This window comes from Hyla sarda, chromosome 8 (assembly GCF_029499605.1).
Source record: "Hyla sarda isolate aHylSar1 chromosome 8, aHylSar1.hap1, whole genome shotgun sequence".
In the NCBI taxonomy this organism is placed as follows: domain Eukaryota; kingdom Metazoa; phylum Chordata; class Amphibia; order Anura; family Hylidae; genus Hyla; species Hyla sarda.
Genome location: NC_079196.1, coordinates 50953613 through 50981049, shown reverse-complemented (window position 1 = coordinate 50981049; position 27437 = coordinate 50953613). Strand labels below are relative to the sequence as shown.

Here is a 27437-nt window from a genome sequence, read left to right as displayed (position 1 = left end):
TGAGAATAAGAAATATGTGTTTTTCTTTTTTTTCTAAATTTTTCAATAATCTATTGTAGAATGTGCCAGCTTTTTTGAAATGGTGTTGAGTTGGCGAGACAGACCTTTAAAAACTGAAATTGTAGAATTGTAAAACTTGATTAAATAACTAGTACATCAACACGATGGGGGAGATTTATCAAAGCCTGTGTAGAGGAAGAGCGGTGCAGTTGCCCATAGCAACCAATCAGACGGCTTCTTTCTTTTTTTAAAGAGGCCTATGAAAAATGAAAGAATGGATCTGATTGGTTGCTATGGGCTATGGTCTCCCTATGCACAGGTTTCGATAAATCTCCCCCAATATTCTTTTTATACTACATTCTCATATTTTATGCCTGAGGCTACATGAACAACCTTCACAATGTAATCTTGTACCTGCAGGCAGGATAACTTCATATATGCATTGTTTAGGTCTTATTCATCTACAGTACTTGTCTGTCCGTCTATCTATGTATCTACAAAGTCCCCATTCCAGGATACAGCACCAATCACCAGGTCCGGTTAAGAGCAGGCTAAAATACTTTATATATTTTTTTGGCTAGTGAGCCTTTCTCTAGTATAGTGCATACATAAATACAACAAACTTACGGTATATAGGTAAGAAACACATGTGATAGGAGGAAACACAGGTGCGAATAGTGCAGCACTATTTAATAAGCCAACCCTCCAAACTCCATAGGTTTAGACGGTGGTCATGTGACATAAGAGCTGTCAAGCATAAAAACATCCAAAATGTAACATAAATGCAGTGTGTTAAATCTAGACCAATTGGAGTGGCAGACAAGGGGGGACTCCATACTGTCAATGCCGGTCTATGATGTTTTATACCTTAAAGTAAGCGTTGTGATCGCAATATCTCCACACTCCGTCCTTTCCGTTTGTAAACAAGGAAAATGCTGCTGCGCAAAGATCCCACACATGATCACAGGTAGCCAGAAGTCTAATCATCTATCTGTGTATAGGGGATTCCCCTGCGCATGCGCTAGTATATAGTGCTGTCAGCTCAGCCGTCCTGTAACAGATGCAGAGATCCGGCTGACAGACCTTAACAGCCAAATGTCAGTCAGATTCCGTAATGGATCTGCTATGTTTAGAACAGAAGAAACAAATGGATGAAGAAAGAAAAACAGAGAGGAAAAAAAGGGAGAAAAAAAAGGGGGGAGAAAAAAAGGAAAAAGAGGGGGGGGGTGTAAAAAGAGAGAAAGAGAAAAAGTAAATAAGAAAAAACAAATAAGAAAAAAGAAAAAACATAAAAAAGAAAATGAAAAAAAGAGGAAGAGAAAAAAGGGGACAAAAGAAAAAGATAAAAAAGGAAAAAAATTGATAAAGGGGAGAAGCAAAATAAATTATAAAAAATCCAAAAAATTAATAAAAAGCAAATTGAAAATAATAATAAAGGGAAAAACAAAAAATTGCATAAAAAAGGGGGAATGGATAGAAGAGAATAGAAAAAAGGGGGGGGGGGGGGTACAAACAAGAATAAAGTTACATGTATGTTTTTATGCTTGACAGCTCTTATGTCACATGACCACCATCTAAACCTATGGAGTTTGGAGGGTTGGCTTAATGAATAATGTTGCACTATTTGCACCTGTGTTTCCACCTATCACGTGTGTTTGTTACCTATATAAGTTTGTTGCATTTATGTATCATCTATGCTAGAGAAAGGCTCACTAGCCAAAACGTCGCATTTGTATCTGATGCAATAAAGTATTTTAGCCTGCACTTAACCGGACCTTGTGATTGGTGCTGTATCCTGGAATGGGGACTTTGTATCTGAATCCAGCATTGACAAGCTGGTGGATATTGTGCACCGCACTAGAGGCCATCCTGTGCTTATTCTACTACACTTTGAACTATCTATTTATCTATCTATCTCATATCTATCTCATATCTACTGTATCTATCTATTTATCATTTAGCTATCTATATACTGTTATCTATAAACTATTAATTTACATATTGCTAATGTTAGTACTCTCATCCTCTTATGTTTATTAGTTACACTTGACTCCAATTTTAACATTCTACATGCTTTTTATTTTAATTTCAAAATTGCAATTTACTGCAATTTATAGGCAGTAGATAGATGGAAAAAACTTACCCCTTCTTCTGCTAGTTCTTTCTGCAAAAAGAAAAAAAAATAGTATAAGAATGAAAGAATATTAACTATAAACTTTTCCAAAACATAGGTTTTCAAATAATTTTTCTGGTGATGTTAAAGGACATTAAAACTAGATAATATTCTGCAGGAAAACCATCCCAAACACATCCTCTTTGAGACGACCACCCTCTTATCCAGACCATGTTCATGTGACACATATACAGGCGACAATACATTATTCATAGTCACCATTTTCTTTTTGAAGATCATTCCCACTTTTCCTCAATGCATTTTTTTGTCTTCTCAAGGAGGTTTCATTATATTTCTCTCTCTCTATATATTTATAATAATTTTCACTATATTGCAGGTCGGACCTACCATGATGTGTTAATAGCTTCATGGCTAGGAGACCCCATCCACTCTCTGTAGATCCATAGATGAGGTTTCTCTTTTTTTTTTAATTTTTTTTTTACATTTTTTACACTGGCTGAGCCATCCATGTTTGCTGACCCTTTTACTTCCAATGTACTCACATGGTTAGTTACAATCATGAGTGGTACTAGTCTCCAAACAGTATAATAATATATAGATAAATAATCTACATAAAAAGTAACTCTGTGAATTTGTGTTTTTAAATGATCCTTAGCTCCACCCTATATTCTGCTGGTTGTTACTGGAAACAGTCAACAAATCTTTTATCATACAAAACCCTAAAATTTCAGTTGAACTCCAATAACATAGTGGAGGAAGATGGCTGCCTGCCATGAAGCCGGTGGTGTAGCATTGGTTTGGCCTCAGAAGTAGTTGCCCTGGGTGCAAAATTCAACGCATGGACCTGAAAAGATCTGTAATAGGACATGGGAGCAGATTAACAGTACACTGCAATACATATATCTTGCAGTGAGCTATATAGGTGATCGCATAGTTAGGCCACGTCCCTTTCAAAGATCTTGAGAAAAATGTTGTTGGAGTGGCACTACTTGGGAGTGAGTGAGTACTATTGTGGAGCACTTTTATAACTTTGCTTGTTCATCTGTTTTGCCTTTAGTTACATGATGCTGTCAGGCCCAAGGCCTGATTATTAAAATCCTATATGTGTATTATAAGTTATGACTGTGTGTGATGGATTGTCCAGGACATGGTTGAGAGGTCATTCGGACGGTGTGTCCTTTTGTGTATTGCATTTTATTGGGGGTCTGGCTGTTTGTTTACATCTCCTTTGAAGTCAAAGGCTTTTTTGAAGTCATGCACTCTGGTCCCATCCTATAATCAAACAGATAAGGGGCCAGGAAGAGAGAAGACCCCCTGGTGGGATCAGAGGGGAGGGGGGAAGGGAGTCTCCCTCCCAAGAAAGCAGATATGATATTTAACAATGCTAGACTCAGGGTGTTGAAGACTGTGCAACAAGCTGACAAGACCATCCTAAGAACAGCTGGAACTCTCATGGACTGATACCATCATGCTGTAAGAACATCATCTTTTGTTTTCTGAACTTGTCTTGCAAAACTCTTTTATATATTGTTATACCTGTATATCATTTGTTCCTGTATTTATATATATATATATATATATATATATATATATATATATATATATAGCACTGTGATACCTTTTATCAGATTAAATGCTTAATTAATCAGCTCTGGTCTTTGATCTCTAAATATATGAGCTCACCTTTCTGAAGGAGGCTGTTACGCCGAGCGCTCCGGGTCCCCGCTCCTCCCCGGAGCGCTCGCTACACTCTCCCCACTGCAGCGCTCCGGTCAGATCCACTGACCCGGGGCGCTGCGATTCCGCTTCCAGCCGGGATGCGATTCGCGATGCGGGTAGCGCCCGCTCGCGATGCGCACCCCGGCTCCCGTACCTGACTCGCTCTCCCTCGGTCCTGTCCCGGCGCGCGCGGCCCCGCTCCCTAGGGCGCGCGCGCGCCGGGTCTTTGCGATTTAAAGGGCCACTGCGCCGCTGATTGGCGCAGTGATTCCAATTAGTGTGTTCACCTGTGCACTTCCCTATATCACCTCACTTCCCCTGCACTCCCTTGCCGGATCTTGTTGCCATTGTGCCAGTGAAAGCGTTTCCTTGTGTGTTCCTAGCCTGTGTTCCAGACCTCCTGCCGTTGCCCCTGACTACGATCCTTGCTGCCTGCCCCGACCTTCTGCTACGTCCGACCTTGCTTCTGTCTACTCCCTTGTACCGCGCCTATCTTCAGCAGCCAGAGAGGTGAGCCGTTGCTAGTGGATACGACCTGGTCACTACCGCCGCAGCAAGACCATCCCGCTTTGCGGCGGGCTCTGGTGAAAACCAGTAGTGACTTAGAACCGATCCACTAGCACGGTCCACGCCAATCCCTCTCCGGCACAGAGGATCCACTACCTGCCAGCCGGCATCGTGACAGTAGATCCGGCCATGGATCCCGCTGAAGTTCCTCTGCCAGTTGTCGCTGACCTCACCACGGTGGTCGCCCAGCAGTCACAACAGATAGCGCAACAAGGCCAACAGCTGTCTCAACTGACCGTTATGCTACAGCAGTTACTACCACAGCTTCAGCAGTCATCTCCTCCGCCAGCTCCTGCACCTCCTCCGCAGCGAGTGGCCGCTCCTGGTCTACGCCTATCCTTGCCGGATAAATTTGATGGGGACTCTAAGTTTTGCCGTGGCTTTCTTTCCCAATGTTCCCTGCATCTGGAGATGATGTCGGACCAGTTTCCCACTGAAAGGTCTAAGGTGGCTTTCGTAGTCAGCCTTCTGTCTGGAAAAGCCCTGTCTTGGGCCACACCGCTCTGGGACCGCAATGACCCCGTCACTGCCTCTGTACACTCCTTCTTCTCGGAAATCCGAAGTGTCTTTGAGGAACCTGCCCGAGCCTCTTCTGCTGAGACTGCCCTGTTGAACCTGGTCCAGGGTAATTCTTCCGTTGGCGAGTATGCCGTACAATTCCGTACTCTTGCTTCAGAATTATCCTGGAATAATGAGGCCCTCTGCGCGACCTTTAAAAAAGGCCTATCCAGCAACATTAAAGATGTTCTGGCCGCACGAGAAATCCCTGCTAATCTACATGAACTCATTCACCTAGCCACTCGCATTGACATGCGTTTTTCCGAAAGGCGTCTAGAGCTCCGCCAAGATATGGACTCTGTTCGCACGAGGCGTTTCTTCTCCTCGGCTCCTCTCTCCTCTGGTCCCCTGCAATCCGTTTCTGTGCCTCCCGCCGTGGATGCTATGCAGGTCGACCGGTCTCGCCTGACACCTCAAGAGAGGACACGACGCCGCATGGAGAACCTCTGCCTGTACTGTGCTAGTACCGAACACTTCCTGAGGGATTGTCCTATCCGTCCTCCCCGCCTGGAAAGACGTACGCTGACTCCGCACAAAGGTGAGACAGTCCTTGATGTCTACTCTGCTTCTCCACGTCTTACTGTGCCTGTGCGGATGTCTGCCTCTGCCTTCTCCTTCTCTACTATGGCCTTCTTGGACTCTGGATCTGCAGGAAATTTTATTTTGGCCTCTCTCGTCAACAGGTTCAACATCCCAGTGACCAGTCTCGCCAGACCCCTTTACATCAATTGTGTAAACAATGAAAGATTGGACTGTACCATACGTTTCCGCACGGAGCCCCTTCTAATGAGCATCGGATCTCATCACGAGAGGATTGAACTTTTGGTCCTCCCCAATTGCACTTCTGAAATTCTCCTTGGACTTCCCTGGCTTCAACTTCATTCCCCAACCCTGGATTGGTCCACTGGGGAGATCAAGAGTTGGGGGCCCTCTTGTTCCAAGGACTGTCTAAAACCGGTTCCCAGTAACCCTTGCCGTGACTCTGTGGTTCCTCCAGTAACCGGTCTCCCTAAGGCCTATATGGACTTTGCGGATGTTTTCTGCAAAAAACAAGCTGAGACTCTACCTCCTCACAGGCCTTATGATTGTCCTATCGACCTCCTCCCGGGCACTACTCCACCCCGGGGCAGAATTTATCCTCTCTCTGCCCCAGAGACTCTTGCCATGTCTGAATACGTCCAGGAAAATTTAAAAAAGGGCTTTATCCGTAAATCCTCCTCTCCTGCCGGAGCCGGATTTTTCTTTGTGTCCAAAAAAGATGGCTCCCTACGTCCTTGCATTGACTACCGCGGTCTTAATAAAATCACGGTTAAGAACCGCTACCCCCTACCCCTCATCTCTGAACTCTTTGATCGCCTCCAAGGTGCCCACATCTTTACTAAACTGGACTTAAGAGGTGCTTATAACCTCATCCGCATCAGAGAGGGGGATGAGTGGAAAACGGCATTTAACACCAGAGATGGACACTTTGAGTATCTGGTCATGCCCTTTGGCCTGTGCAACGCCCCTGCTGTCTTCCAAGACTTTGTTAATGAAATTTTTCGTGATCTTTTATACTCCTGTGTTGTTGTATATCTGGACGATATCCTAATTTTTTCTGCCAATCTAGAAGAACACCGCCAGCATGTCCGTATGGTTCTTCAGAGACTTCGTGACAATCAACTCTATGCCAAAATTGAGAAATGTCTGTTTGAATGCCAATCTCTTCCTTTTCTAGGATACTTGGTCTCTGGCCAGGGACTACAAATGGATCCAGACAAACTCTCTGCCGTCTTAGATTGGCCACGCCCCTCCGGACTCCGTGCTATCCAACGCTTTTTGGGGTTCGCCAATTATTACAGGCAATTTATTCCACATTTTTCTACCGTGGTGGCTCCTATCGTGGCTTTAACCAAAAAAAATGCCGATCCCAAGTCTTGGCCTCCTCAAGCGGAAGACGCCTTTAAACGACTCAAGTCTGCCTTTTCTTCGGCTCCCGTGCTCTCCAGACCTGACCCTTCCAAACCCTTCCTATTGGAGGTTGATGCCTCCTCAGTGGGAGCTGGAGCTGTTCTTCTACAAAAAAATTCTTCCGGGCATGCTGTCACTTGTGGTTTTTTTTCTAGGACCTTCTCTCTGGCGGAGAGGAACTACTCCATCGGGGATCGAGAGCTTCTAGCCATCAAATTAGCACTTGAGGAATGGAGGCATCTGCTGGAGGGATCAAGATTTCCAGTTATTATTTACACCGATCACAAGAACCTCTCCTACCTCCAGTCTGCCCAACGGCTGAATCCTCGCCAGGCCCGGTGGTCTCTGTTCTTTGCCCGATTTAATTTTGAAATTCACTTTCGGCCTGCCGATAAGAACATTAGGGCCGATGCTCTCTCTCGTTCCTCGGATGCCTCAGAAGTTGAACTCTCTCCGCAACACATCATTCCTCCTGACTGCCTGATCTCCACTTCTCCAGCCTCCATCAGGCAAACTCCTCCAGGAAAGACCTTTGTTTCTCCACGCCAACGCCTCGGAATCCTCAAATGGGGTCACTCCTCCCATCTCGCAGGTCATGTGGGCATCAAGAAATCTGTGCAACTCATCTCCCGCTTCTATTGGTGGCCGACTCTGGAGACGGATGTTGTGGACTTTGTGCGAGCCTGCACTATCTGTGCCCGGGATAAGACTCCTCGCCAGAAGCCCGCTGGTTTTCTTCATCCCCTGCCTGTCCCCGAACAGCCTTGGTCTCTGATTGGTATGGATTTTATTACTGATTTACCCCCTTCCCGTGGCAACACTGTTATTTGGGTGGTCGTTGATCGATTCTCCAAAATGGCACATTTCATCCCTCTTCCTGGTCTTCCTTCAGCGCCTCAGTTGGCTAAACAATTTTTTGTACACATTTTTCGTCTTCACGGGTTGCCTACGCAGATCGTCTCGGATAGAGGCGTCCAATTCGTGTCTAAATTCTGGAGGGCTCTCTGTAAACAACTCAAGATTAAATTAAATTTTTCTTCTGCATATCATCCCCAATCCAATGGACAAGTAGAAAGAATTAACCAGGTCTTGGGTGATTATTTACGACATTTTGTTTCCTCCCGCCAGGATGACTGGGCAGATCTCCTTCCATGGGCCGAATTCTCGTATAACTTCAGAGTCTCTGAATCTTCCTCCAAATCCCCATTTTTCGTGGTGTACGGCCGTCACCCTCTTCCCCCCCTCCCTACCCCCTTGCCCTCTGGTCTGCCCGCTGTGGATGAAATTTCTCGTGACCTTTCCATCATATGGAGAGAGACCCAAAATTCTCTCTTACAGGCTTCATCACGCATGAAGAAGTTCGCGGATAAGAAAAGAAGAGCTCCTCCCATTTTTTCCCCTGGAGACAAGGTATGGCTCTCCGCTAAATATGTCCGCTTCCGTGTCCCTAGCTACAAGTTGGGACCACGCTATCTTGGTCCTTTCAAAATTTTGTGTCAGATTAATCCTGTCTCTTACAAACTTCTTCTTCCTCCTTCTCTTCGTATCCCTAATGCCTTTCACGTTTCTCTTCTTAAACCACTCATCATCAACCGTTTCTCTCCCAAATCTGTTCCTCCCACTCCTGTTTCCGGCTCCTCGGACATCTTCTCCGTCAAAGAGATCCTAGCTTCTAAAAAGGTCAGAGGGAAAACCTTTTTTTTAGTGGATTGGGAGGGTTGTGGTCCAGAAGAGAGATCCTGGGAACCTGAGGACAACATCCTAGACAAAAGTCTGCTCCTCAGGTTCTCAGGCTCTAAGAAGAGGGGGAGACCCAAGGGGGGGGGGTACTGTTACGCCGAGCGCTCCGGGTCCCCGCTCCTCCCCGGAGCGCTCGCTACACTCTCCCCACTGCAGCGCTCCGGTCAGATCCACTGACCCGGGGCGCTGCGATTCCGCTTCCAGCCGGGATGCGATTCGCGATGCGGGTAGCGCCCGCTCGCGATGCGCACCCCGGCTCCCGTACCTGACTCGCTCTCCCTCGGTCCTGTCCCGGCGCGCGCGGCCCCGCTCCCTAGGGCGCGCGCGCGCCGGGTCTTTGCGATTTAAAGGGCCACTGCGCCGCTGATTGGCGCAGTGATTCCAATTAGTGTGTTCACCTGTGCACTTCCCTATATCACCTCACTTCCCCTGCACTCCCTTGCCGGATCTTGTTGCCATTGTGCCAGTGAAAGCGTTTCCTTGTGTGTTCCTAGCCTGTGTTCCAGACCTCCTGCCGTTGCCCCTGACTACGATCCTTGCTGCCTGCCCCGACCTTCTGCTACGTCCGACCTTGCTTCTGTCTACTCCCTTGTACCGCACCTATCTTCAGCAGCCAGAGAGGTGAGCCGTTGCTAGTGGATACGACCTGGTCACTACCGCCGCAGCAAGACCATCCCGCTTTGCGGCGGGCTCTGGTGAAAACCAGTAGTGACTTAGAACCGATCCACTAGCACGGTCCACGCCAATCCCTCTCCGGCACAGAGGATCCACTACCTGCCATCCGGCATCGTGACAGAGGCTCTGGTAAAACAAGTTTATCTAAGGGTTAATTTGGTGACTTGCTGGGACTAGTAGTGGATACCCAGAGGTCTGGCAGCTTTAACCCTTGCACCATCACACTCTCTCTAATGTCTTGGCTGGACCGATAGGGTGTGATCGTGACAACTGGTGGCAGCGTCGGGATATATTTAGAGATTTTTAGTGCTTGCTGGATTTTACCTGTAGGGAAATCTTAGCACTAAAAAGAAATTGCATACATCTTCTTGTGTGTAAATACCAAAGACAGAGCTCAGTGCTGGTTTAAAAGACATACAAAAAGAGTGCAAGACAGTTCTGTCCTCCCCATCTCCTGTTTTACCTCCTCTGTCTCATCTCGGAAATATGGAGGCATATCGCAAGCAGTCCAAGCCTGCACTGGAGCTAATGTGCCAAGAAAAGGACATCCCTACTGCAGGAAAGAACAAGGAACAACTTATTGCTGATCTTGTGGAGTATGATGCCCGTGCAGAAGAGCTGAGTGACATAAGACAAAGTCCTGCAGCTGGAACTGCCATCCAAGGACTGATATCTCCTGGGGAATACAACATTACTCCCCATCAGGACAGTACTCCACATGAGGCCTTGGACTCTTATATGCGGACTGCCTTACAACACCTTGGGAATGTGGATGCCAATATGAAACTCCAACTGCTTCTCCAGTACCAAGCTGCAGAGAGATAGGCACAGATACGAGCTGCAGAGAGAGAGGCGGAAGAAAGAGAGGCCCAGCGGATGCATGAACTGGAGGTTCTGAGGCTGAGAGGGGATGCTTCATCCGCACGGAGTGATGTGCAGGATCAAGGAGACCACAAACCCCGCTTGGAACATTTCCCAATGTTGGAAAAAGATGGTGATCTGGATGTGTTCCTGAGTGGATTTGAAAAGGTTTGCCGGCAGTTCCATCTACCTAAGGAACAGTGGGGACGATATCTAACCCCACGGTTGCGAGGGAAAGCTCTGGATGCTTCTCTTTCCTCTGAGAGTGACCAGGACTATGAGGCAATAAAATCTGCCCTGCTAAAAAGTTTTAATCTGACTCCAGAGACTTATCGGAAAAAGTTTCGGACTTTGCAACATAGTGCCACAGAAAGCTGCACTCAACATGCAGGTCAGTTAAGGACTGCATTCAGGCAATGGACTGGGGGCCTACAAATCACTACCTATGAGGCCCTGGAGGACTTGATGGTCCTGGATCAGTTTCTCCAAACACAGAGCTTTGAAGCCAGAGAGTGGATTTTGGACTGCAAGCCCAAGACAGCAATGGAAGCAGCAGAACTAGGAGATGACTTTGCCAATAACCGGGCGCCAGCAGCAAAGCGTGGATCTGCACAAGCTGGAGCAAGTACCTGGAGGGGAGCCACACAACCACAGGAAATTCTTGCCATCATCCCCAAAAGCAACAGGAGCCACATTGGGTCAGGGGGACACCTGCCGATTTTACAGATGCAACAATATTGGGCACCTGAGTGCCACTTGCCCCAACAAGAAGAATTCTCCACCGGCAGCTGGAGGTCACACAGCCGTTCTTCTGGTGTCTGGAGCGGTGGAGAAAAGAGGGGATAACCTACAGAGTGTAACTGTGGGTGACCGGGTGACAGTGGGGTTACGAGATTCTGGAGCCTCATTTACCTTGGTGCGGCCTGAAGTGGTGAATACAGAGGACATCATCCCTGGAAGAACCATGGCCTTAAAAGGAATTGGAGGTGTGCGGCCTGCTGTGCCCATGGCCCGTGTGTACCTAGATTGGGGTACAGGCAAAGGTTTGCGGGAGGTGGGGGTCTCTGAGGACATCCCTGTTAATGTTCTGCTGGGGAATGATTTGGGTCGGATGCTCTGTCATTATGCTCCAGAGGACACTACCTGCACACCGGATGGGCTAGGAGAGAGCCCTGTTCATTCTGAGGTACTGTGCAAGACTTTGGGAGACACTGTGAAATGGGGTAACTGGCAGGGAGTGCAGGGGATTGATAAATGTTTACCTGTGACTGAACCAGTAATGTTTTCCAAAAGGGAAATGGGGTGTATTGTAAAATGTGGTGACAATGAATTGCCAATGCCAAAACCTAGTAGAGATGGGCTAGGGGGAGGGGTTGGTGTGCCCCTGGTGACATGTAAGGATGAGGGACCAGCAGTGAGTGCTATGTCCCAATTCTGTGAGCCTAAGGAGGAGGAGGGAAGGAGTGATAGCCCTGTGTATGATGCCTGTAACATTGATATGTCTGGAACTGAGGGAGAGGTGGTGGAGATGCTAGTTCACCTGGGGGAAATGTGCTCCCTGATACCATGAGATGGGGGGAGGGAAATGAGCATTTCCGGGAAGCTCTGCGCAGTGACCCTTCCCTTGAAGGGCTGAGACAACGTGCTGAACATACAGGTGTTGGCACAGATGGGCATCGGGTATATTGGGAAAACAATATCTTGTACTGGGAGTCCCTTTCCAAAGGCATGCTAGGGGCCCAGGAGAGAGAAACGCAGTTAGTGGTTATTAGTTAGACCCCCCTGGCAGGACATTTGGGAGTGGCCAAGACAAAGTCCAGGTTGGCACACAATTTCTATTGGCCAGGTATGGGTACTGCTGTTGCAAATTACTGTAGATCCTGTCATGTCTGCCAAAGGGTGGGTAAGTCTGGGGATGTAACTCGTGTTCCCCTAGTGCCCCTACCAGTCATATCTGTACCTTTTGAACGAGTGGCAGTGGATATTGTGGGGCCTCTGGCTATACCCAGTAGCACAGGGAAACAATTTATTCTTACTGTTGTAGATGATGCAACCAGGTACCCTGAGGCTGTTGCCTTATCCTCCGTCGGAGCAGATAAGGTGGCAGATGCTCTGATCAGTATTTTCTGCAGGGTAGGGTTCCCCAGAGAAATGCTCACTGATCAGGGCACCCAGTTCATGTCCAATCTCATGCAAAGTCTTTGTAAGAAGGTGAATGTACAGCACTTGGTAGCAAGCCCATTCCACCCCCAAACAAATGGTCTTTGTGAGAGGTTCAATGGGACCTTGAAACAAATGCTAAAAACATTTGTAGAATCGGAGGGCAGAGACTGGGAAAAGTATTTACCCCATCTGTTATTCGCTTACAGGGAGGTACCCCAAGAGTCCACAGGTTTCTCGCCCTTTGAATTATTGTATGGTCGCAAAGTGCGGGGACCCCGAGATTTAGTTAGGGGAGAATGGGAAGGGGGGCTACATGCCCCTGAGACTTCTGTGGTGGAGTATGTTCTGAGATTCAGGGACAGGATGCAGGCACTGACTGGGCTGGTACAGGACAACCTCATAGCAGCACAGTCCAGGCAGAAGTACTGGTATGATCACAATGTAAGGGACCGGGTCTATGAAGTGGGACAGAAGGTAATGGTTCTGAACCCCATTAGGCAGAATAAGTTGCAGGCCGCCTGGGAGGGTCCCTTCCCCATTCTGCAGTGCCTAGAACCCACCACATATGTAGTTGCTCTTGATGAGAAAGGTCAGAGGCAGAGACAGTACCACATTAATATGGCATACTATGACCCTGAGGAGGTGGTACTCAGTGTATGTAGGGCTGTAGGAAGGGCTGGGTAGGAAGGGCTGGGTAGCGACCCCTTACTTGATCTAGTGGAGGAAGCCACTTCACTATACTATATGCTGCAGCAACAGGTCCCGGGCCCGCCACTGCCATCACTTTTTTAAAACCGCCCGGGCCCTGTTGCTGCAGCAGGGTCAGCCGGTTAGGCAGAGGGCTGATGAGAGCAGTGCAGGCAAGCACGTGATCTGTCAAAGCCTCTGACCCCACGCGATTTATCCCATGCAGCTGTCAGTGACAGGAGCAACAGACTCTCCAGCTTCACACCGCAGGGCCGCTCAGGAAGGTGAGTAGAGCTAGGTTTGGGGGGGGGGGGGGGGGGTGTAATGGGGGGTAATGATGATGAGGAGTATGGGGGGGGTGTAATGATGATGAGGAGGACGGGGAGGGGGGTGGGGGGTGTAATGATGATGAGGAGGACGAGGGAGGGGGGTGTAATGATGATGAGGAGGGCGGGGGAGGGGGTGTAATGATGATGATGAGGAGGACGGGGAGGGGGTGTAATGATGATGATGATGATGATGAGGACGGGAGGGGGGGGGGGGGGTGGACTTTCACTATACACAGTGCCTTCCTCTTACAAACTAGTGCACCAGATCTCCAGATGTTGCTAAACTACAACTCCCAGCAAGCCCAGACAGCCAATGGCTGCTTTGGCACGCTGAGAGTTGTAGTTTTGCAATAGCTGAATGGCTGTCCGGGCATGCTGGAGGAACACTGGAGCAGTTGCCCATAGCAACCAATCAGATTCCAGCTTTCATTTAAAAAAAAGGTCTTTGAAAAATGAAAGCTGAAATGTGATTGGTTACTATGGGTGACTGCTCTATTGTTCCTCTGCACAAGGTTGGATAAATCTCCCCCATTATTCTTGCCATGAAAAAGCAACAGGAACCTCCTGTAGGAATGGAGACAAGCATGATTTCATTTACATGGGACTGTATATTGGTGGTATTGGAGTGATGTCATTTACATGGGACTGTATATTGGTGGTATAGGAGTGATGTCATTTACATGGGTCTGTATATTGGTGGTATAGGAGTGATGTAATTTACATGGGACTGTACATTGGTGGTATAGGAGTGATGTCATTTACATGGGACTGTATATTGTTGGTATAGGAGTGATGTCATTTACATGGGACTGTATATTGGTGGTATAGGAGTGATGTCATTTACATGGGACTGTACATTGGTGGTATAGGAGTGATGTCATTTACATGGGACTGTACATTGGTGGTATAGGAGTGATGTTATTTACATGGGATTGTATATTGGTGGTAAAGGAGTGATGTCATTTACATGGGACTGTACATTGTTGGTATAGGAGTGATGTCATTTACATGGGACTGTATATTGGTGGTATAGGAGTGATGTTATTTACATGGGACTGTATATTGGTGGTATAGGAGTGATGTCATTTACATGGGGCTGTATATTGGTGGTATAGGAGTGATGTTATTTACATGGGACTGTATGGTGGTGATAGGGGAGGGATGTTATTTACATGGGACTGTATGTTGGTGGTAGAGGAGTGATGTTATTTACATGGGAAAGGACTTTGGGGTGTGGGGGGGAGTTCAGGGGAGCATGAAGAGGACTTACAAATCTAGGGGGAAAGAGGGTGGAACAAAGGAATTGGGAGGAAGATTTATATATATTCAGTGTACAGCGTATAGCAGGGTTATATTTAGAGGCTACAGTGTGTGGTAGTATTTTACTCAGGTGGTAAAATGTGTACCTGTATTATATTCAGAGGGTACAGTGTGTGGCAATAATATATTTAGAGGGTGCAGTGTGTGGCAATAATATATTTAGAGGGTGCAGTGTGTGGCAATAATATATTTAGAGGGTGCAGTGTGTGGCAGTATTATTTTTAGGGGGTACAATGGTTAGCAGTATTATATTCAGGGGTACAGTGGTTGGCAGTATTATATTCAGGGGTACAGTATTTGGCAGAAATCTAATGATTATTGTCTTCATACAGAGGATGAGGATCTGCTGACAAATTAAAGAACCAATGATGTCCGGGTGTCAGACTCTGCAGAGAAGATGTAGCTGGAAGAAGTCCTGACGTCTGGACCGGATGAGGAAGAAAAGGAAAGATGTCACTCAGGTCACTGATATTGTGTTTTCTCCTGACTGTCCTATCAGAGTTGTAGTCAGTTGTTAGTTCTGCAGTGATGACACTGTACTCCAATCTGTGGCTCTCCAGCTGTTGCAAAACTACAACTCCCATAAATCCTGAGGCTCTTCAGACACGATGGGAGTTGCAGCTTTCCAACATCTGGAGAGCCACTTGAACAAAGGGGATTGGTGGAGGTCCCATCAGTCGGACCCCCACCATAAAAATGGACTGCTTATTTTAAAATGCCCGGGCCTATTTTTGGTCCCAGTCCGTTCCTGTCTGTAAGTAACCTTTTTCTCCTGACTTTGTCCCATCTGTGCTGTAGTCACTGATATCTTTGTGCGGCTGAGGCCGAGTAAAGGGGTAGTCAGGGATTGAGAAAGCAGGTCGTCGGGGGGGAGGGGGGTATGGGTAGGGGGGCCCAGAACAATTTTTCGCATCGGGGCCCTGTGGTTTCTAGCTACGTCCCTGAGAGGGGAGGGGGGAATGGAGTCTCCCTCCCAAGAAAGCAGATATGATATTTAACAATGCTAGACTCAGGGTGTTGAAGGCTGTGCAATAAGCTGACAAGATCATCCTAAGAACAGCTGGAACTCTCATGGACTGATACCATCATGCTGTAAGAACTTCACCTTTTTTTTCTGAACTTGTCTTGCAAAACTCTTTTATATATTGTTATACCTGTATATCATTTGTTCCTGTATTTATATATATATATATATATATATATATATATATATATATATATATATATATAGCACTGTGATACCTTTTATCAGCTTAAATGTTTAATTAATCAGCTCTGGTCTTTGATCTCTAAATATATGAGCTCACCTTTCTGAAGGAGGCTCTGGTAAAACACGTTTATCTAAGGGTTAATTTGGTGACTTGCTGGGACTAGTAGTGGATACCCAGAGGTCTGGCGGCTTTAACCCTTGCACCATCACACTCTCTCTAATGTCTTGGCTGGACCGATAGGGTGTGATCGTGACAGATGCATTATCCAATGTTTTATCATGTCTTTTTACCATACAGATGTAGTCTTTATTACCATGATAACTCTACTGTGTTAGCCTGTCAGTGTAAACTTCTCTTTGTCGTGTTAAGGAAAGAAATTCTTAACTGTTAAATTGATTACTGGATTTTAACATGTTATTCCTACATTTCACCACTAGATGGCACATGGAACCACATAGCACAAAGAGAGACCGATAACAGGCCAACACTATTAGTAAGAGGTTATTCTGTTATTTTTCATTTTATTCCTTGCAGTATATATTTAATTGAATGTGACTATGGTGCTCAATTTTTCTGTCATTCTCCATTTACTGTGACTATTTTAATTTTTCCTTTCTAATTTTGTTAGATCCAATAAAGATAAATTAACCCCTTAAGGACCAAGCCCATTTTCACCTTAAAGTGGTACTCCCGTGGAAAACTTTTTTTTTTTTTTAATCAACTGGGGGCAGCAAATTAAACAGATCTGTAAATTACTTCTATTAAAAAATATTAATCCTTCCAGTACTCATTAGCTGCTGAATACTACAGAGGAAATTATTTTCTTTTTGGAACACAGAGCTCTCTGCTGAATCAAGAGCACAGTGCTCTCTGCTGACATCTCTGTCCATTTTAAGAACTGTCATAAGTAGGAGGAAATCCCCATAGCAAACATTTGCTGCTCTGGACAGTTCCTAAAATGGACAGAGATGTCAGCAGAGAGAACTGTGCTCAAGATGTCAGCAGAGAGCACTGTGTTCCAAAAAGAAAATAATTGTTACGTTCCATGAGGGGCGTAGTTTCCAAAATGGGGTCACATGTGTGTGTGTGTGGGGGGGGGGGGGGGGGAGGTGCACTGTTCTGGCACCATGGGGCTTTGTAAACACACATGGCCTTCAATTCCAGACACATTCTCTCTCCAAAAACCCCAATTGTGCTCCTTCTCTTCTGAGCATTGTAGTTCGCCAGCAGAGCACTTTATGTCCACATATGGGGTATTTATATACTCAGAAGAAATGGGGTTACAAATTTTGGGGGGCTTTTTTCCTATTACCCCTTGTGAAAATGAAAAATTTGGGAGAACACCAGCATTTTAGTGAAAAAAGGAAAACTTTTCATTTTCACGTCCAATTTTAGCGAAAATTTGTCAAACACCTGTGGGGTGTTTAAAGCTCACTATACCCCTTGTTACATTCCGTGAGCAGTATAGTTTCCAAAATAGGGTCACATGTGAGTGTTTCAATTTTTTTGCGTTTATGTCAGAGCCGCTGTAACGATCAGCTACCTCTGTGCAAATCACCTCAAATGTATATGGTGCTCTCACTCCTGAGCCTTGTTGTGCGCCCGCAGAGCATTTTATGTCACATATGGGGTATTTTCGTACTCAGGAGAAATGATGTTACAAATTTTGTGGGTCTTTTTTACCTTTTACCTTTTGTGAAAATGAAAAGTATGGGGCAACACCAGCATGTTAGTGTTAAAAATGTCATTTTTTTACAATAACATGCTGGAGTAGACCCCAACTTTACCTTTTCATATCAGGTGAAAGGAGAAAAAGTACACCAAAATTTGTTAGGCAATTTCTCCCAAGTATGGAAATACCCCATATGTGGCCCTAAACTATTGCCTTGAAATACGACAGGGCTCCGAAGTGAGAGAGCGCCATGTGCATTTGAGGCCTAAATTAGGGATTTGCATATGGACAGAATGGGATGCTAGAATTAGACTTGCCTCCGATACCAAAATTATCCTACGGCAGTGTTTGCCACACAGGGTGGCTCCAGCTGTTGCAAAACTCCCAGCCAGTCAATGGCTGTCCAGCAATACTGGGAGTTGTTGTTTTGCAACAGCTGGAGGCTCTGTTTTGGAAACAGTGCCCTACCAGATGTTTTTCATTTTTATTGGGGGACGGGGGGTGGGGGGGGGGGGGAACTGTGTAGGGGTATATGTATATGTGGTGTTTTACCCTTTATTTTGTGTAGTGTAGTGTTTTTAGGGTACATTCACATGGGCGGAGTTTACAGCGAGTTTCCCGCTAGGAGTTTGAGCTGCAGCGGAAAGTTTGCTGCATCTCAAACTTGCAGCGAGAAACTCACTGTAAACCCCCGCTCATGTGACTAACCTCCAGCTTTTGTAAAACTACAACTCCCAGCATTTGGACAGGGTGCCTGCTGAATGATTTCAGCAGGCATCCCAGTCTGGAATTCCCACTGGGTTCTTAAGTACTACCTGTACGCCCTTGGTCCTTAAGGGGTTAAAGGGGTACTCCGGTGGAAAAACATTTTTTTAAATCAACTGGTGCCAGAAAGCTAAACAGGTTTGTAAATTGCTTGTATAAAAAAATTCTTAATCCTTCCAGTTCTTATCAGCTGCTGTATGTTTTAGAGGAAGTTATTTTCTGTCTGACCACAGTGCTCTCTGCTGACACCTCTGTCTATGTCAGGAACTGTCCAGAGTAGGAGAGGTTTACTATGGGGAATTTCTCCTACTCTGGACAGTTTCTGACATGGACAGAGGTGTCAGCAGAGAGCACTGTGGTCAGACAGAAAAGTAGTTCAAAAAGAGCTTCCTGTGGTATACTAACTAACAAAAAATACCCCCAGGAGGATCTATGAGCTACTAGAACTATATAAACAACCTTGGGGATGTCAGTCCCCTCAGGGCTTTTCCTGATCTCTAACACAGGATAAAGCTAAAGCAAAGCTAAAGTAGCGCAAGGACACATGGAGCAGGGCCGGTAGCTCTTGCTAAAGGACTCAAATTATTACTGGAGACTGAGAAATTCTACTCGGTAATTGCTAATAATAGGATTCCGCTGCCCAATGCACACTATGGAATTTTAACAGCAGAACTTTTCGCCCTTGAAATTAATCCAGTGAAAATGTTTATTCTTTCAGTAGAATACTGAGCAAAATGCATTGCTGGCTAAGATTCTGTAGTGTGCATGGACCCTTACAACCCATCCACTGATGTAGTACCCTGCTTGGGTTAGGGGACACAATACTTGCCCCAAGAGCTGGCATCACTGCATGAGAAAATTTTTTACTGCTGAGGAACGTGCTCTCGGTTCACCCAAAGTTCAAGAAAAAGTGCAAACGTGTTACACTAAAAAAACGTGCACAAAGGATGCGGTCTATCGCAAGCCCTTCTCCAATAGGAGAGAGGCCCCCCAACAAACCTTACCCTTCGCCTCCGGACCAAAAGGTACCTGCGAGGTTCCAGGTTCAATGTCCCTTTTCGACGAAGCTACTAGGGGACCACAAATGCTCCCGGCATCCCCCTTGGCGTTAGCCAAGGTATCTGCCCACAGAGCCGATAACGGTAGGTATCCTGCCTAAGCAGGAGTACCCGGGGAGTTTGCAGGGAGGTGCGGAACCTAATGGCCACACACACCTCCCCTAGACCGCCAGGAGGGACACCCAGAAGGGCTACCGCATCCTGACAAATCCTGTGAACACACAACACGCAAAAAGTGACACAGTGAGACAAAAAGGAAATAAATAAGTGAATGTGTGCAGATATACTGCCCGGACATCCGGCCGGATCTATAAAAATTTCTCTGATCCTAGCCAGAAGGCCGGGAATCAAGAGGTGAGTGCCACAAGGTGAAGAGATTATGGTGCCCGTGCTTCCACTCAGTGAGCCGATTCTCCCAGTGAGTTTCGGCACCTCGGGGTCACCACTCCCCGAGGCACAAAAGTACCTCGGCTCTAGACCCTCTCAGCCTCATGGCGAGACCTGGAGGGAATAGGTCACATCGGGGCAGCCGTCGAGCTGATTCCTCAGAACCAGCCCCGGAAAGCCCTGGTACACCTGCATCCTCCATGCAGCACCCATCCCCACCAGCTCCATACCGGCGTTACTGTACACCGGCATGAAAAACTGATAAGAACAGATACTACACTTGATCACACCACTGCATGAGAAGTACCAGACATTTCCCATCACAATATCATAGCAGTCACCACTAGGGGGAGCTCACTAGAGCTAGAACCATGGAGCTTCCATTGAGTTCAGTGCTAGCTGCATACATAAATCTGCAGCAGGGGCTGAGGACAGTGACAATTTTGTCATATAACTCAATGACGAGTTGAAAAATGAAGCTTAGTTCCTATAAAGAAATATTATGAAACTGTGGTGGCTCTTTGGCTGTGCGGGCATGCTGGGAATTATAGTTTTGCCGCAGCTAGAGACAGGACTGGTGCAAGGATTTTTGCCACCTTAGGCGAAAGCTAATTTTTCTGCCCCTTGACCCTGCTCATTGGCTCCGCCCTTTAACATGCCCCATGTTACTGCTGGGGTGACACACTGTAACAAACCTCCTCATCATATAATCACCTTAATACTGGGGTGACACACTGCAACAAACCTCCTCCTCATATAATCACTTTACTAGGGTTGAAACAAACCCCCTCCTTATGTAATCTCCTTACTTCTGGGGTGACACACTGTACCAAACCTGCTCCTCATGTAATCTCCTTACTACTGGGGTGACACACTGCAACAAACCTCCTCCTCATATAATCACTTTACTAGGGTTGAAACAAACCCCCTCCTTATGTAATCTCCTTACTTCTGGGGTGACACACTGTACCAAGCCTGCTCCTCATGTAATCTCCTTACTACTGGGGTGACACACTGTAACAAACCTCCTTCTCATGTAATCTCCCTATTACTGGGGTGACACACTGTAATAACCCTCCTCCTTTTGTACTTACTGGAGTGACATGGATGTGCTGGCTGGGCGGTTGCTTCGGGTGAGTGGGGGCTTTAGAGGCTAGCTGGCTACTAACTTTCTTGCAGCGTGCAGAGCGGTGCCCCTATCAAGAGGGCGCTCTAGACCGGCCCTGGCTAGAAACACCTTGGTTGGGAAACACTGATGTAATACCTCATTTACCCTATGGGGGTGCTGCAGGGGAACTGTTCACCTGCCATTATGCTTCCCTTACAAAGGGCAGCCTTTGTTCAGCCTATATCCAAAGCAGACAAACATGGCAGAAATCTTACTTAGAATCACTTAAATTTCCACTGTGGACATCATGCAGTTTGAAGTGCCATGGGCCCACACAAGCATTAGCCCCATTTACTGAGGATAATTCCCATTTGGCTTATCTGATGGCTTCTTTGTGTGAAACCTATGGGAATAAGTAGAATGCTACTTTTATATAGATTTTTTTTCCCATGCTACAAAATGTCTTGTAGCATGTGAAAGGGGTTGTGGGTATGATTTGGACTGTATTTCAGAATGTATGAATGTGATTACAGTTACTTTACAATATAGTGAGAATTATATTCTTCAAAAAGTGAACTATATGTAACAAGCAAAAGAAAACAAAGAACGTATACCCCACCATACATCAATAATATACTTCAAAGGAAGAAAAAATCATATACCACAGCATACCACACCATACATCACTAATACACTTATAATGGGGAAAAAACGTATACCTCAGCATACCACACCACACGTCACTAATATACTTCTATGGGAACAAAAACGTAAAGCAAAGCATAACCCACCATATGTCACTAATAAAATTCAAAGGAAAAAGAAATCACATACCACAGCATACCACACCATACATCACTAATATATTTATATTGGGGAAAAAACATATACCACAGCATATCACACCATACATCACTAATAAACTTATATTGGGGAAAAGACATATACCACAGCATACCACACCATACATCTCTAATAAACTTATATTGGGAAAACAAAGTACCCCTCAGCATACCACACCATACATCACTAATAAACTTATATTGGGGAAAAGACATATACCACAGCATATCACACCATACATCACTAATAAACTTATATTGGGGAAAAGACATATACCACAGCATATCACACCATACATCACTAATAAACTTATATTGGGGGAAAGACATATACCACAGCATATCACACCATACATCACTAATAAACTTATATTGGGGGAAAGACATATACCACAGCATATCACACCATACATCACTAATATACTTATATTGGGGGAAAGACATATACCACAGCATACCACACCATACATCACTAATATACTTCTATTGGGGGAAAGACATATACCACAGCATACCACACCATACATCACTAATATACTTCTATTGGGGGAAAGACATATACCACAGCATACCACACCATACATCACTAATAAACTTATATTGGGGAAAAGACATATACCACAGCATATCACACCATACATCACTAATATACTTATATTGGGGGAAAGACATATACCACAGCATACCACACCATACATCACTAATATACTTCTATTGGGGGAAAGACATATACCACAGCATATCACACCATACATCACTAATAAACTTCTATGGGAACAAAAACGTAAAGCAAAGCATAACCCACCATATGTCACTAATATACTTCAAAGGAAAAAGAAATCACATACCACAGCATACCACACCATACAGCACTAATATATTTATATTGGGGAAAAAACATATACCACAGCATATCACACCATACATCACTAATAAACTTATATTGGGGAAAAGACATATACCACAGCATATCACACCATGCATCACTAATAAACTTATATTGGGAAAAAAAAGTACCCCTCAGCATACCACACCATACATCACTAATATACTTCAAAGGAAAAAAAAACATATACCCCAGCATACCACACCACACGTCACTAAGAAACTTATATTGGGGAAAAAACATATACCCCAGCATATCACACCATACATCACTAATATACTTATATTGGGGAAAAAACATATACCACAGCATATCACACCATACATCACTAATATACTTATATTGGGAAAAAACATATACCACAGCATATCACACCATACATCACTAATATACTTATATTGGGAAAAAACATATACCTCAGCATACCACACCATACATCACTAATATACTTATATTGGGGAAAAACATATACCCCAGCATATTACACCATACATCACTAATATACTTATATTGGGGAAAAAACATATACCTCAGCATACATCACTAATATACTTCAAAGGAAAAAAAAAAAACATATACCTCAGCATACCACACCATACATCACTAATATACTTATATTGGGAAAAAACATATACCACAGCATACCACACCATACATCACTAATATACTTCTATGGGAACAAAAACATATACCACAGCATACCACACCATACATCACTAATAAACTTATATTGGGAAAAAAACATATACCACAGCATACCACACCATACATCACTAATATACTTCTATGGGAACAAAAACATATACCACAGCATACCACACCATACATCACTAATAAACTTATATTGGGAAAAAAACATATACCACAGCATACCACACCATACATCACTAATATACTTATATTGGGAAAAAACATATACCACAGCATACCACACCATACATCACTAATATACTTATATTGGGAAAAAACATATACCACAGCATACCACACCATACATCACTAATATACTTATATTGGGAAAAAACATATACCTCAGCATACCACACCATACATCACTAATATACTTCTATGGGAACAAAAACGTAAAGCAAAGCATACCTCACCATATGTCACTAATATACTTTTATTGGTAAAAAATGTATACCACAGCATACCACGCTGTACGCCACTATTATATTTCTTTGGGAAATAATAAACTTATACCCCACCATACATCACTAATATACTTCTATGGGGGCAAAATGTATAACACAGCATACCACTCCATACATCACTAATATACAGTGATCCCTCAACTTACAATGGCCTCAACATACAATAGTTTCAACATACAATGTTTTTTTCTGGACCATTGTAACTTGAAACCAGACTCAACATACAATGCTACAGACAGTCCTGATCTGTGAAACGTGTCACAACTGGAGGAACTGACCAATCAGAATGGGCATTTTATTGGTAAATCACCTGTATTACTGAAGTGCCTGCACTGACTGGCTGTCTGGTAGCGCCCCCTACAGTACAGGGAGGAACTACAAGTTCCGTACTACTCCTTACCTGTGCCAGGGTTAGCTGCTCCTTTGGACACCAAGTAAGGGCGGCTCCATTTGGGACACTGCGTGTACTGTACAGGACCCTGAAGAAGCTCCTGTCCTCTACATAAACCATTGTTTCCCAACCAGGGTGCCTCCAGTTGTTGCAAAACTACAACTCCCAGCATGCCCGGACAGCCAACGGCTGTCCGGGCATGCTGGGAGTTGTAGTTTTGCAACAGCTGGAGGCACCCTGTTTGGGAAACACTGACATAGATAGTGATATACAGCTCCCAGCAGCTCTTACTTTTATATGTAAGGATTTGCTTTATCTATTAGTTATCTACTTATTTATCTTTAATCCTCACTTTTTCCTATTTTTGGATGACATATTGGTGGCTTCAGAACCAATTACCAGGTTTCCATAGAGTTCTGGTCTCAACCTACAATGGTTTCAACATACAATGGTCGTCCTGGAACCGATTGATATTGTAACTTGAGGGACCACTGTACTTCTATCGGGAAAAATAAACGTGTACCCACCATAAGTCACTAGTATACTTCTGTGGGAAAAAATAAACCTATATCACACACAATTTTTGGTGATACAGAACATTAGTGCATGCACCACTTTTCTATCCCACAAAAAAAAAAAAAAAAATTACAAACTTCCCGGGGGGAAAAAAAGGGTCTAAACTGACAACTTTTACATAGTATGTAGGGGAGATTTAGAGGAAAAGTTGCTGAGTTGTCCATAGCAACCAATCAGATCGCTTCTTTCATTTTTGAAAAGGCCTCTGAGAAATGAAAGTAGCGATCTGATTGGTTGCTATGGGCAACTCAGCAACTTTTCCTCTGCCCAGGTATTAAACAACCTTCCCCTATGGCTATACCACAGCATACGTTTAGGTACCACGATTGAGCCCTTAGGGTAGGTTCACATCTATACCACACACGATGGGGGAGATTTATCAAAACCTGTGCAGAGGAAAAATTCCCAGTTGCCCATAGCAACCAATCAGCTCGCTTCTTTCACTTTTAACAAGGCCTCTGCAAAATGAAAGAAGACATCTGATTGGTTGCTATGAGCAACTGGGCAATTTTTCTTCTGCACAAGTTTTGATAAATCTCCCCCGATATATCACAAACAGATGTGCAGAAACAAAACAAATTTGGCTCAATGTTCCATACATTTTTGTGGTATACTTTTTTGTGTTATGTTTATTCATCCGTTTGCGTTAGTTTTTTTTATTTTTATTTTTTGTTAAGATGTTAAACTATGTAAAATAAGCAAAAAAAACTAATAAACAAAAACCTTATACCACACCATACGATTTATCTGTGGTACAGAAAAGTAGTGCATGCAGGACTTTTCTATCCCACAAAAAAAAAAAAAAAAAAAAAAATTGTACACAAACATACAGGGGACAAAAAATAGGTTCAAACTGACATACTTTTACATAATGTGACAAACTGACATACTTTTACATAATGTGACAAACTGACATACTTTTACAAAACTGACAATTTTTACATAATGAAAGTCTGCGGCTATACCCCAGGGTATACGTTTAGTTACCGTTTGTATGTATATCCCTTGTTACTGCTGTGGTATAGGTGTGAACCAGCCCTAACATTTTCTCTTCTGAATGAAGACAGATTTAGAACACTGCCATGTTAAAGGGGTTATCCAGGAATAGAAAAACAGTGCTGCTTTCTTTCAAAAACCGCTCCCTGTCTGTCTCCAGGTTGGGTGTGGTTCGGCAGTTTAGTTCCATTAAAGTGAATTAAGCCAAGTTGTAAAACCACACCCAACCTCGAGACAGACATGGAGCTGTTTGGAAAGAAATTAGCTGTGTTTTTCTATTCCTGGATAACCCCTTTAATGCTATAGTTCCAATTCATGAACATACTGGGGTTTCCTACTGTTATAGGCACCATCATAATATGTCAGTAGAGAAGTAACCATTTAGTGGCATGTAACATGGGGCAAAACAGGTTCACACCATAATTTTGCTATACGGTTTCGGCATACGGTTTCATAAAAAAAAAAATGTATGGAACCATACAGAAAACCGTGCCCAAAGACTTTCCATTCAAAACCGTATGCACCATAACGTTTTCGAACTTTTTTTTCGAACAGAAAACTGTGGCCTACCACGGTTTTAGGTCCGGGTGAAAAACCGTATTAAACCGTATACGTTTTTTTTTTTTTACATGGGAGTCAATGGGAACCGTACATGACCGTATGTGCGTACGGCTCCATCAGTTTTCACCATACGGTTTCTGACTTTGTACAGTTTTTTTTCTTGGAATTTCAATCAAACAAGTGAAACTTTATTCATTATGGAGTGAAAAGTTAAAAACGTATATGTCTTTATCTTAAAAAATGGATGCAACCAGACATCATTTTTCAAACCGTATACAGATAAAAATTTGTACACACGTTTTGATACAGTTTAGTCCAGTTTTGAGGAATCCGTTTTTTTTTAAATCAAAAACCTGATCCGGGAACTGTATTGCAAAAACCTGGTGTGAACCCACCCTTAGATATTATACTTACAGACAAGCATATGGCAGGCACTGTATTCAGTAAGAATTGTATTTTTGTATAAATATAAATAAATGAATGATAATGTTATGGTTACTTACCACTTCCTTGATCATCCTATCCACAATATCCGTTTCCTGCAAATGGAAGACAAACCTGGTGGCAGGCACGCTAGCCAGGAGTCGTAGCTTTGCAGCATTGGTGGCCTCCTTGGCTACAGACGTCATTCCAACAATGAAAAGCTTAACATCATGGTTTTTGGCATTGGCAGTAGCGGCAAATATATCGGGATTTCTGGGATGGTCTACCCCATCGGTTAGAAGCACGGCCACCTTCACACTTTTGTGTGTACCTTCATTCATATACAGCTGAGTTAAATTGGTTATGGCGTAGGAGGTGAATGTACCGTGGCCAATGTATGCTATGGGAGCAATGCGAGCTTTAAAATTATCAGGTCCTTTCCAGTCTCTGAAGGTTTGCTCTATCTGTACTGTGCTGCTGTACTGAATCAATGCCATCCTCCAGCTGAAAGGCCTCTTGGAGTCCAGCTGAACACTTTTTAGCTTGTCTACCATTTGCAAAACAAATCTTTTCTCCTGATTGTGATTATAGTCCTTGGCGCTTTCTGAACTGTCCAGGAGGAACCCCATTTCCAAAAGGCAGTCTTCATCTGAAATAAGATCACAGGACATGATTGAGGTCTGAGGTCTTTGTAAAGTAGTTAA

At 44.4% G+C, this 27437-nt stretch overlaps 1 protein-coding gene across 5 annotated transcripts in view; it reads right to left on the bottom strand.

The window, feature by feature from the left end:
* COL28A1 (collagen type XXVIII alpha 1 chain) overlaps window positions 1–27437 on the bottom strand; it is a 151540-nt gene that overhangs the window by 50988 nt on the left and 73115 nt on the right. For all 5 annotated transcript variants that reach the window (XM_056535491.1, XM_056535487.1, XM_056535488.1 and 2 more), the window contains exons 3-4: window positions 26814–27382; window positions 2144–2164 (exon numbers count right to left, since the gene is read on the bottom strand). In XM_056535491.1, coding sequence (XP_056391466.1) covers window positions 2144–2164; window positions 26814–27382 — 590 coding nt within the window. The remainder of the gene's footprint in view (window positions 1–2143; window positions 2165–26813; window positions 27383–27437) is intronic.